Source organism: Mauremys reevesii, linkage group 20, assembly GCF_016161935.1.
Source record: "Mauremys reevesii isolate NIE-2019 linkage group 20, ASM1616193v1, whole genome shotgun sequence".
Lineage (NCBI taxonomy): Eukaryota > Metazoa > Chordata > Testudines > Geoemydidae > Mauremys > Mauremys reevesii.
This window is the reverse complement of record NC_052642.1, coordinates 309,605-320,741: the sequence shown is the minus strand read 5'-3', so window position 1 is coordinate 320,741 and position 11,137 is coordinate 309,605. Positions and strand designations below refer to the sequence as shown.

General features: G+C 48.9%; 1 protein-coding gene across 1 annotated transcript; it reads left to right on the top strand.

The window, feature by feature from the left end:
- Positions 1-458: 458 nt before the first annotated feature.
- On the top strand, positions 459-4,135 carry LOC120387593 (fibrinogen-like protein 1-like protein). Its single transcript, XM_039508524.1, has 2 exons — positions 459-670; positions 3,501-4,135. The coding sequence occupies exons 1-2, from the start codon at positions 598-600 to the stop codon at positions 4,133-4,135; spliced, it is 708 nt and encodes a 235-aa protein (XP_039364458.1). The 5' UTR covers positions 459-597.
- The last annotated feature ends 7,002 nt before the right edge of the window (positions 4,136-11,137 follow it).

The window sequence follows — 11,137 nt, the reverse complement described above, 5'->3', positions numbered from 1 at the left end:
GTGAGGTGTTGCATGCTCTGTAACTGCAGCTGCGTGCTTTCTGGCCCAGTTTAGATGCAATTTTTAACCATGGATGGATTCACCTCAGTTGTTAGATTTCCCCAACAAATAGGCTTTTTTCTCCAGCTCAGAACACCTTCCATTCTGCCCCTAAAACCTCCTTGCAACATTGAATCTGGGGGAAATTGTGGAAATTTGCTCTGGGTTGGATGAAGGGTTTGCTCTGAGGTTGGGTGAAGGGTTTGCTCTGGGGTCAGGTGAAGATGTTTCTCACCCGAGTTCACAGCTGCAAATGGTGCAATATCAACCTTGGCCAAAGCTGCCACTTCAACAAATCTCCATCTGCTCCGATCCCAGATTCTATTTGCATCAGCAGGAGGCAGGCTGGGAGCCTCCAGCCTGGCTTCACTGGGTCAGATCTTCTTGGGAGCCGTCAGCCACCAGGAAAATGAGCCCTCCTGGGGTGATGCTGGAGGGCTGTGGCGCCAGCCCTCACTCTGCTAGGTCAGTCTCACAGCAGCTGCTCCTGTTCCTCCAGGGTTCCGGGCCAGGACGAGCCGTCTCCAGGGATGCCTGGCCCTCCTGGCTGTGGCCTCAATGACTCGTTTCTGCACAACCCCTGTCCAGAGCGCTGAGCATGGGGGTGGCACGAGTGTCACTTCCCAGAGTGGTGAGTATGGACCCTGCGGCCGCCTGGGCCAGTGTGGAGTGGTGGTTTGGGCTGCACCGGGTCGTCGGCCCAGAGCAGTAGCTGCAGGACATAAGCATTCCTGGGGGTCTGTCGTGCCAGCCATGCTGAGTGCTCACACAGGCACTGCTCTGCTGCTAGCCCACTCACTGCTTCTGAGGCCCAGCAGGAGCGCTGGCATATGGCAGGAGCTGTATTACATCTGAACCAGACTGCTGCATGCTATAGAACATGGATCCAAGATCATAATTCACCACCAGATGTCAGGGTAGAGCTGGATCTTGGAGTTATCGTGGATAGTTCTCTGAAGATGTCCACGCAGTGTGCAGAGGCGGTCAAAAAAGCAAACAGGATGTTAGGAATCATTAAAAAGGGGATAGAGAATAAGACTGAGAATATATTATTGCCCTTATATAAATCCATGGTACGCCCGCATCTCGAATACTGTGTACAGATGTGGTCTCCTCACCTCAAAAAAGATTCTAGCACTAGAAAAGGTTCAGAAAAGAGCAACTAAAATGATTAGGGGTTTAGAGAAGGTCCCATATGAGGAAAGATTAAAGAGGCTAGGACTCTTCAGTTTGGAAAAGAGAAGACTAAGGGGGGACATGATAGAGGTATATAAAATCATGAGTGATGTTGAGAAAGTGGATAAGGAAAAGTTATTTACTTATTCACATAATACAAGAACTAGGGGTCACCAAATGAAATTAATAGGCAGCAGGTTTAAAACAAATAAAAGGAAGTTCTTCTTCAACAGTCAACTTGTGGAACTCCTTACCTGAGGAGGTTGTGAAGGCTAGGACTATAACAATGTTTAAAAGGGGACTGGATAAATTCATGGTGGCTAAGTCCATAAATGGCTATTAGCCAGGATGGGTAAGAATGGTGTCCCTAGCCTCTGTTCATCAGAGGATGGAGATGGATGGCAGGAGAGAGATCATTTGATCATTGCCTGTTAGGTTCACTCCCTCAGGGGCACCTGGCATTGGCCACTGTCGGTAGACAGATACTGGGCTAGATGGACCTTTGGTCTGACCCGGTACGGCCTTTCTTATGTTCTTATGTTCTTATGTTCTTAACAATGGGCTCTGCGAAAACAGGCTCTTGTGAAAGGCAAAGCTCTGTCCCCAGCTGCCTTTCTGCTGCGATCACCAGTATGTCACCCATGTCACACGTGGCCTCTGCATGCTCAGTGAGTCTCCAGTCTCTTTGGAGGCTTCAGGGTAAACTTGGGTGAATGTTGAGAAAGAATAGCTGTGCGTGGTCTATTGCATTTTCTGTGGGATTTGCCATGGCCACGCTGGTGCCCCATTTGTTCACATTCCAGCTGCAATGAGTGAGCAGCTCTAGGGCAGGGTTGTTTGCTCAAGCAGCTCATTTTTGGGGTTATACTAAAGAAAAGTGAATTCTGAATTCGTAAGAAGAGTTATGAAACCGAAATTTTACCTGGGTGTTCACCTAAAATCAGAGCCATCCCTTGGGTACGGTGAATCGGGGCAACCACCCCAGGCTCTGTGCTCTGGGGGCCCCCGCGCTTCCATAAAATCGTGAGGAAGCAGGAAGGGTGAGGAGGCAAACGGAGAGGCAAGTGGCTAGTGGCAGGTGAACGGGGGAAGGGCAAGGAGGAGCTTGCCAGAACCTCCCCCCAGCACCTCCCGCCCACCGGTGGGCCCCGCCGATCAGCACCTCCCCCTCCCTCTCACTGCTTACCACCTGCCCTCGCAGCGTCAGGAGGCGCTGTGGGGGAGGGGAGAGGAGCGAGAGGGAGGGGCTGAACTGGGCGGGGAAGAGCGGGGCGGAGTGGGGTGGGAAGAAGCAGGGTGGGGGTGGGGCCTTGGGGGAACGGGTGGAGTGGGGTGGGGCCTGGATGGAGCCAGGGGGAGCATCCCCTGGTAGATTAGAAACTCGATGCCTATGTCCTGGGCCCTGCACCCCCTTAGGGATGGCTCTGCCTAATTCCTCAGCTTTGGAACAGCAGACAAACTGCTCTCAAACACACTAAAGACAAAATTATTCCTGAATAATTTTAAATGACCAGTTGAGAACATGGAAAGCTTCTCACAGGCAGCTCCAAAGAAAAGAGGCAAAATCCTCAGATAAATGACAGCAATTGCATGCTGAGGTCTTCCTCAGACTCTGAAATAGCCACGGCTGATAACTAACGTAACTTGAGTTTATAGGGATATGGCCAAGAGTGCGAGTCCCTAAATGTTCCTCCTGGCGACGTCTGTGCAGTTGGTCAGGTACATTTTAGTCTAGACCAGCTTGTTGTTTGCTTTCGCAAATGCATCCTCACAGGAGTAAATCATTGCACTACAAGTCAGCGCACTGCAGGCCCCACACAGAGACTGGGGGTTTCTGTTTGGGCCAGGGGACCTGCTATGCTCTCCTGCCTGCTGCCACGCACAAAGCCCTCTGCTGGGGTGGTGTCGGGAGCCCCAGAGCAGTGAGGCTGGGCATTCCCACCCCACGGAGATGAATGGGGTACTACCCCACCAGAGCTGTCATTCCAGGCTCTGCGGAGGCAGCAGTTATACTGAGGTCACGTTTTCAAGCTTTTCTTCCCAACCCCAAGAAATGGAAATGGAACTCCGATTCCGGTGTAATGGGCCTATGGTGTCTATCCCTTAAGGTAGCCCTGTCTCTGGTCCCACCTCGGTGCAGAAGGTGCTTGTGTTCCGGATTGGTCCTGGCATATATGGATATCTCATGACAGCCTGGCATCTCGCTCTGCTGCGGCAGCCCCCGGTGAGCTGACTGCTGTGTCCAGCTCTCTCTGTTACTGACCTTGTTGTACGTGGCATTTCAGGGTTCCCCAGAGACTGCAGCTACATTCCCAGGGACAGCCCCAGTGGGGTCTATGCCATCCAGCCGGCAGGCTCTCCCCCTCGGGTGGTGTGGTGTGACATGGACACCGAAGGCAAAGGCTGGACCGTTGTCCAGAGAAATTCTTACAACACAGAGATCACCTGGACGGAGTCCTGGAGCACCTACAAGTACGGCTTTGGGAACGTGCAGAAGGATTACTGGCTGGGCAACGAGTACCTGTCCCTGCTCACGCGGCAGAACACCTACAAGGTCCGCTTTGTCGTGGAGGACAAATCCAACAACACCCGCTACGCGGAGTACGACATCTTCAGTGTCGGGGATGAGCCCAGTGGGTACCCGCTGAGGCTGGGCAGGTACTCTGGGAACGGCACGGACTATTTTACCACCTACCATGCCAGCGTGGGGGGCATACACGACAATATGAAGTTCAGCACAACTGACAAGGATCAGGACCAGTCCAGTGGGAATTGCGCAAGTAGCTATGGGGGCTGGTGGTACGACAAGTGTCAGAACGTCCAGATGAATGGGAAAGGCTACATCTACTGGGCAGGATTCTGTAGTTCCGGAGAGTGCAAATCCTCCACCATTCTGGTTAAACCAGCAGACGTGTGCTGATCCTTCAGCAGCCCAGCCTTGCCTAGCTTGTCTCCACTAGCAAAATTGGTACCCATATTTCAGCAGCTGCCAGGAGCAATGCATCTGCCCTGATGGCAGGAATAGTGCAGTCACTAGTGGATTTTTAATGCATTTTTACTAGTGTGACAGTGAAACCTGGTTTGAACCAAAGTTCCCCTGAGCTGTTTACATCAGCAGCTTAGCACCAGTGCAGCTGCACTGTTGCTGGCAGCTGTTTTAATATGGGTAGTGGCTTTGTGTTCCCTGTATAATCAGTGTACTCCCTGCTTTCACACTTGCTCCTGTAACCATTCTAGTCCCTGTAAGTGGTGTATTCCTGGAGATTTCAATGTGATAAATCATCAGTAATAAATTCTTAACTGTGTTATCTACCATGTTTTAGCTAATACTAGTGTGACAGGATCCCTGGGGTGCAACCTGGAACTGGGATACCACTGAGTCATTTCCCTGCTTAGACTGCCTTGCTCCGCACCGTGGGGTCATGCAGTGGGAGGAGTGGCAGTTTGGGGAATCGGTTTCAGGCAGGGTTACCATCAGGCAAATCCCTGTGCCAAACCATTCTGCATTTGCTTACCCAGGCCAATGAGTGTCACTAGCTCAGAGAGGGATCAGGATGAGGGCAGAGCTCTTCAGCACCAGCATTCCCATGAACTGATTCCAGCCTCGCCCGACTCTGACCCCAGTGTGTCTCCAGAGAGCGATTCCTGATTCCAGGGGTCAACAGGGCTGCAGAGATCACAATAGCTGATGGGGTTTTAAAGTTGCTCAGGGGCTCCTGAGTGCTGCCACCAAACTCAGCAGCAGCGGCTGTTTTTTCAGCTTCAGTCTCGGGCCTTCTGGTGGTTAAAAAAGAGTCTCAGTACATGGAAGTGATTTAAACAATGGAATTATAGTTCAAACACCAGAGCTAGTGCAGACAGGGATACACGTAGCAGTTGCTTGGATCCCAGCGCGTACTGGGCTAACAGGAAATGAAGCGGTGGATGAAGCAGCTCAAAACGCTGCGAGGAGTGGAAGGATTGCCTTAGAACAGTGCTGCTCAACCTATTTACCATTTTAGGCTGCATATGTGGCCCACAATGTGTTATGTGGGCCGCAGGTTGAGAGCCACTGCACCAGACACACACTGGCCCACACAACCATCATGCTCCTTCCCCTCAGGGGAAGGCCCATGTCACGTGCCACACCGACCATCTGCCCAGCACCCCTCATTGGCCAGAGCTCCTCCAGAACCCCCCCGAGAAACCCATTCCCCTGTGCCCTGCCCCCGGCTGTGCTCACCGGCCCCACTGAGAGGTGACTGTGTCCACCAGGCAGCGCCGGCAGTGCGACTGTGGCTGGTCGGGGATCTCTCTGGCCCCTCGGGTGAGGCGTGATCAGCCAGGCTGGAGCAGGAGTGGGGCCTGCCTCGGCTTGGCTTCCTCAGGACACACTTGCCTCCCCCTGCCTCCTCACTTCCCTGCCCCCTCTCAGCCGCTCTTCTTCCCCCTCAATACCCTGCCTCCCCTCAGGCTGCTCCCTGCTCCTCACACTCCCGTCTTTCCTTATAGTTCTCTTTTCATTTTCTTAACCGTAGTGCCCAGGGGTGGCCATCGTCCCTGCAGGCAGCCTGACTTCAGCCCCCTGGGAAACAGTGGGAGTTGGATGGTGTCCGTCCTCACTGAGGGCATTCTTTGGTTTACAGCCCATGGATAGGACAAAGGGTTGGAGCTGCTGGGTAATAGTTTTTGCATACGCATGCTGACCTGGCTATGGGGGTGTTTGCTGTGTGAATATATTGGGTTAGGTCAGTAGGGTGCTGTCGGGAAAAACAAGCAGGAAGAGAAAGAAAAACTGAGAAGCCAGTTCCCAGCAAACCCTTGAGAGATGTTAGGAGACAATTCCAGGACGGGAACAGACTGGTAACACTGGGAAACCAAAGAACTGTGGCAGGTTTAAAAAGGAGCACTCTCCTGGGACAGGGGTAGTTGTCTAGGGGAACCTGGCTGAGACACTGGCACCCGCTGGAATATCTGCCTAGGTTAGCATCATCGGAGGGTTAGTCTTTAGGGAAGACAGACGTGTGGAGACTCTCCTTTTTCTCCAAAAGCTTTTTTCCTCCTGTTAAAATAATCAGTACTGTGGTTTAAGCTGGCAGTCTGCCCGGTCACTGTGGTTGCAGACTCCCAAAGTGAAGAGCCACAGGTGCCAGAACCCAGTCGGACCTGCTGGGTATGAATGGCAGATTACATTTTCATCGAAATGCTCTGTCGCACTCACACAATGCTTAGTCACAAATTCAGTACAATTACTTCGAAATAGCTCCCAGTTAGCTGTCTTAGATTTCCAGGTGGGTATTTTCCATCAGCTTCAGCCTCACCTCGCCTTTGAAAAGTAGTAAGTACAGGGAAACGATCACTCCCCATTCCTTCTTCCCACTTGTATTTACTTGCACTATCTGCTGTTATAAGTCCCAGGTCTAAGCAGCAAAAACTACCTTCTGCTGCATTAAATCTAGCTGGGGTGCCATCGTTTAAAACCACTCGATAGTTTTCATCAATGAACTTTTCTAAGCATGCACCATGTTTATTAGTTGTCTTACTTCCCACAATTTATTATGACTGTTTAGGTCACCACATATAATATACGCACTTTTAGCCTCTTTACTATTTCTTGAAGCTCTGAACTTTCTAATTTCCCACGTGAATTATCGATATTATAAATCCTTAAAGAAAAATAACATTGGGACCTCAACAGCATTACTGTGACTGGGGTCCTAGCGGGGAGCCAGCCCAGCTGTGATCACTCACTGCAAAGAATGGGGCAGCCAAATCCCCAAAAGCTGGTGGAGATTCCAATACTTCAATTTACCAAGCCAGCATAAAACAGCTTCTTTATTACCTTAATAGTTACTCAGACGTCCAAACCACACACTTCCCTTAAAGTGACCCAACCTCAGGCCTCCATGCAGGTACCCACGTCAAATATGATGAAAATTTATGTAAATCTTATTTCATCATATAAAAGAAAAGGTTCTACCAATCCCAAAGGATCGAACACATCACCTCTCAGGTTAATGAATGTTTCAGATCTTACCCAAATACACGCTACAGCCAATTTGTATTAACTAAACTAAAATTTATTAAAAAACAAAGGAGAGAGAGTATGGTTAAAAGATCATTATACATACAGACATGTGTTCCGTCTATTGAGTTCAGTTTCATAGCAGAGATGGTGAGCTTTGTAGTTGCAAAGAGTTCCTTTAGAATTCAGTTCATAGGTCATAGTCCAATGTCCAGATATCATATTCGGGACGTACCAGCATAACTGGGACCTCAGTCTTGTGACTCAAACTTCCACTGATGAAGCCTAAGCAGATCTGAGATCACAGAATCAGGACCTAAGGATCTTTTATACAATTTCATATCTTTTGACAAAGTTGGAGTTCAAAAGTGTCACCAGATGCTCCCGGTGTGGCGCTCTGCTCTGTTCAATGTTGATATCAATCGGCTGCGTGCGTGTGTTCCCTCTGTGTGCTGTCCCAGCTCTGCGCAGATTGCTGACACAGCAGACCCCAAGAGAACCCCCAATGACCACAGACTCTAGTAAGGTATGAAGGTACATCACCAGGTTTATTGTCAAAGAGAAACACAGTCTCCAGCTCCCCGGCATAGAAGTCCAAGGTGCTGCTGAGGTGCGGCTAGCTAGTACTTATGTGCTCCCTGACAATGGACTCAGCTCAGTCAGTGGCGAGACTTTCCACTGCCCCCTAGGCACCGCCCCAGACACCGCCCCAGGGGTGCATTCTTATACACAGGTACAAATAAGTTACACATCACTCCTGACGTATTGAGGTGCAACCCCTCTACGCAGCAAGGTGCCATCTCTCACCTTGTACATGTTGGGTCGAACAAAACAACTCTATCCATCATATTACCCTTTTGGCCCTGTCATTGGGATGGGTCAGCCTTGTTGCCGGCTCAAAGAGCCCAAGGCGGAGCAACAGCGGGGTTCGTTGCCCGGTGTGCGTCGCACTAATTATCACACCAGGGTGGAGAAGCAAAACCAGGTTTATTTGAGCCCCAAATAAGGTGTCAGGGAGAAAAGCATTCTCAAATCCTGCACGCCCGCTCACAGGCGGGGTCCCAACATTTATACCCCCCTTGTTTGTGTAAGCCTTTTGTTCGGTTTTCCCCCTCACCCCTCCCTTCCCAGCAACAGCTACATTAGGCATTACATTTCAGCGTGTTAGAAAAGTTCTCATCCACAGGCTTATCTTTTGGCCTTCACAGAACAAACGCATACAGATTTTCCTTCCCCCTCTCCCCCTCCTCCCCGCCGCTTCTGCTGTTCCAAACTCCTACATTTGCAAGCAGAGATTGCTGACAGCTACACATTTTGCTTGCAGTCTGTTAGCATCTTAGGCTGGTTAAAGTTCACAGCATGTAAGAACTTTGGTTCACTTCAGGCCCAAAGTCACAACTTTGGTTTACTCAGGCCTAGTGGCACCAACAGCCTGGTCCTTGTTATCTGTGTGGAGTGTACGAGTATGCGAATGTTCTGATATCTAGTGTCCAGTACCTTTTAGGTATGTCTCTTTTTGCAGCATCAGCCCTTTCCTTGCCTGCTTCTGTGAGCAGGGCCTGCCTCTGGCTCACAGCTTCACTTTGCTTTATGTGAGCAAAGTCTTGACCATTACTTTAGTTCAGGCCTTAGGCCTCATCCCGGGCCTCTGATCATAGAATCATAGAATTCAAGATCAGAAGGGACCATTATGATCATCTAGTCTGACCTCCTGCAAGATGCAGGCCACATAAGCCGATCCACCCACTCCTTAGCAAGTGAACCCTGCCCCATGCGCCAATCTTCCCTGGAGGAAAATTCCTTCCGACCCCAAATATGGCGGTCAGCTGAAGCAAGACTCTCCAGCCAAACCCTCTGGAAAAGGTTACATCATACCAGGCACATAATTGACCTATTGACCAAGCCCGTTATCCTATCATACCATCCTCCATAAACTTATCTAACTTAATCTTAAAGTCGTGGAGGTCCTTCGCCCCACTGTTTCAGACTGTTCCAGTATTGCACTCCCTGATGGTTAGAAACAATTTCAAGCCTGAATTTCCTGACTGACAGTTTATATCCGGTGTCCACATTAGCACTGAGCTGAAATAATTCTTCTCCTTCCCTGGTATTTATCCTCTGATATATTTAAAGAGTGTAATCATATCTCCTCTCATCCTTCTTTTGGTTAAGGAAAACAAACCGAGCTCCTCAAGTCTCCTTTCATAAGGCCTTCCATTCCTCGGATCATTCTAGTGGCCCTTCTTTGTACCTGTTCTAGTTTGAATTCATCCTTCTTAAACATGGGAGACCAAAACTGCACACAATACTCCAAATGTGGTCTCACGGACTAGCACCTCCTTATCCCTACTAGAAATACCTCGCCTAATGCAACCCAAGACCGCATTAGCTTTTTAACGCCACATCACATTGCCTACTCATAGTCATCTTGCGATCAACCAGGACTCCTAGGTCCTTCTCCTCCTCCGTTACTTCCAAACCCCCAGCTTATAACTAAAGTTCTTGTTAGACATCCCTAAATGCATAACCTTACACTTCTCACTATTGAATTTCATCCTGTTACTAATACTCCAGTTTACAAGGTCATCCAAATCTCCTGGAGAATATCCCGATCCTCTTCCCCAACTTGGTGTCATCCGCAAACTTTATCAGCCCACTCCTACTCTTGGTTCCCAGGTCAGCAATAAATAGATTGAATAAAATCGGACCCAAAACCGAGCCTTGAGGACCTCCACTGGTAACCCCCCTCCAACCGGACAGTTCCCCCTTCAATACTACCCTCTGCAGTCTCCCCTTTAACCAGCTCCTTATCCACCTCTGGATTTTCACTTCGATCTCCATCTTTTCCAATTTAACCAGTAATTCTTCATACTGAAATCCAGATATATGAGATCCAAAAATCTGTTACTCTCTCAAAGAAGGAGATCAATCCATGCTGTAATCTATCCCAGTTGCCAAACCATTCTCTCTTTTAAGATTTTTTCCATGACTTTGCATACTACAGATGTTAGACTAACAGGCCTATAATTCCCCGGGTCACTTTTTTTCCCCTTCTTGAATACCAAGGTTTATATCTCAGGGCCTCCTCTTACTACAGCGTGACTTTGAAGGAGGTCCATCATGGGTACTTAGCTATACGAATTAGCATAAGGCCATTTGCTTTTTCCTCCACCATTTACATTTCAAAGAGAGAGGAATACCGAGAAATCCCATATTTACAGGTTTCAGAGTAGCAGCCGTGTTAGTCTGTATCCGCAAAAAGAACAGGAGTACTTGTGGCACCTTAGAGACTAACACATTTATTTCAGCATGAGCTTTCGTGAGCTACAGCTCACTTCATCAGATGCATAGAATGGAACACACAGACAGGAGATATTTATACATACAGAGAACATGAAAAGGTGGAAGTAGCCATACCAACTGGAAGAGTCTAATCAATTGAGATGAGCTATCATCAGCAGGAGAAAAAAAACTTTTGAAGTGATAATTAAGATGACCCATAGAAGGTGTGAGGAGAACTTAACATAGGGAAATAGATTTAATTAGTGTAATGACCCAACCATTCCCAGTCTCTGTTTAGGCCTGAGTTAATTGTGTCTAATTTGCATATTAATTCAAGTTCAGCAGTCTCTCTTTGGAGTCTGTTTGTGAAGGTTGCAAAATTGCCACCTTCAAGTCTGTCACTGAGTGGTTAGAGAGGTTGAAGTGTCTCCCTCTGGTTTTTGAATGTTATGATTCCTGATGTCAGATTTGTGTCCATTTATTCTTTTGCGTAGAGACTGTCCGGTTTGGCCAATGTACATGGCAGAGGGGCACTGCTGGCACATGATGGCATATATCACGTTGGTAGATGTTCAGGTGAATGAGCCCCTGATGGCGTGGCTGATGTGATTAGGTCCTATGATGGTGTCACTTGAA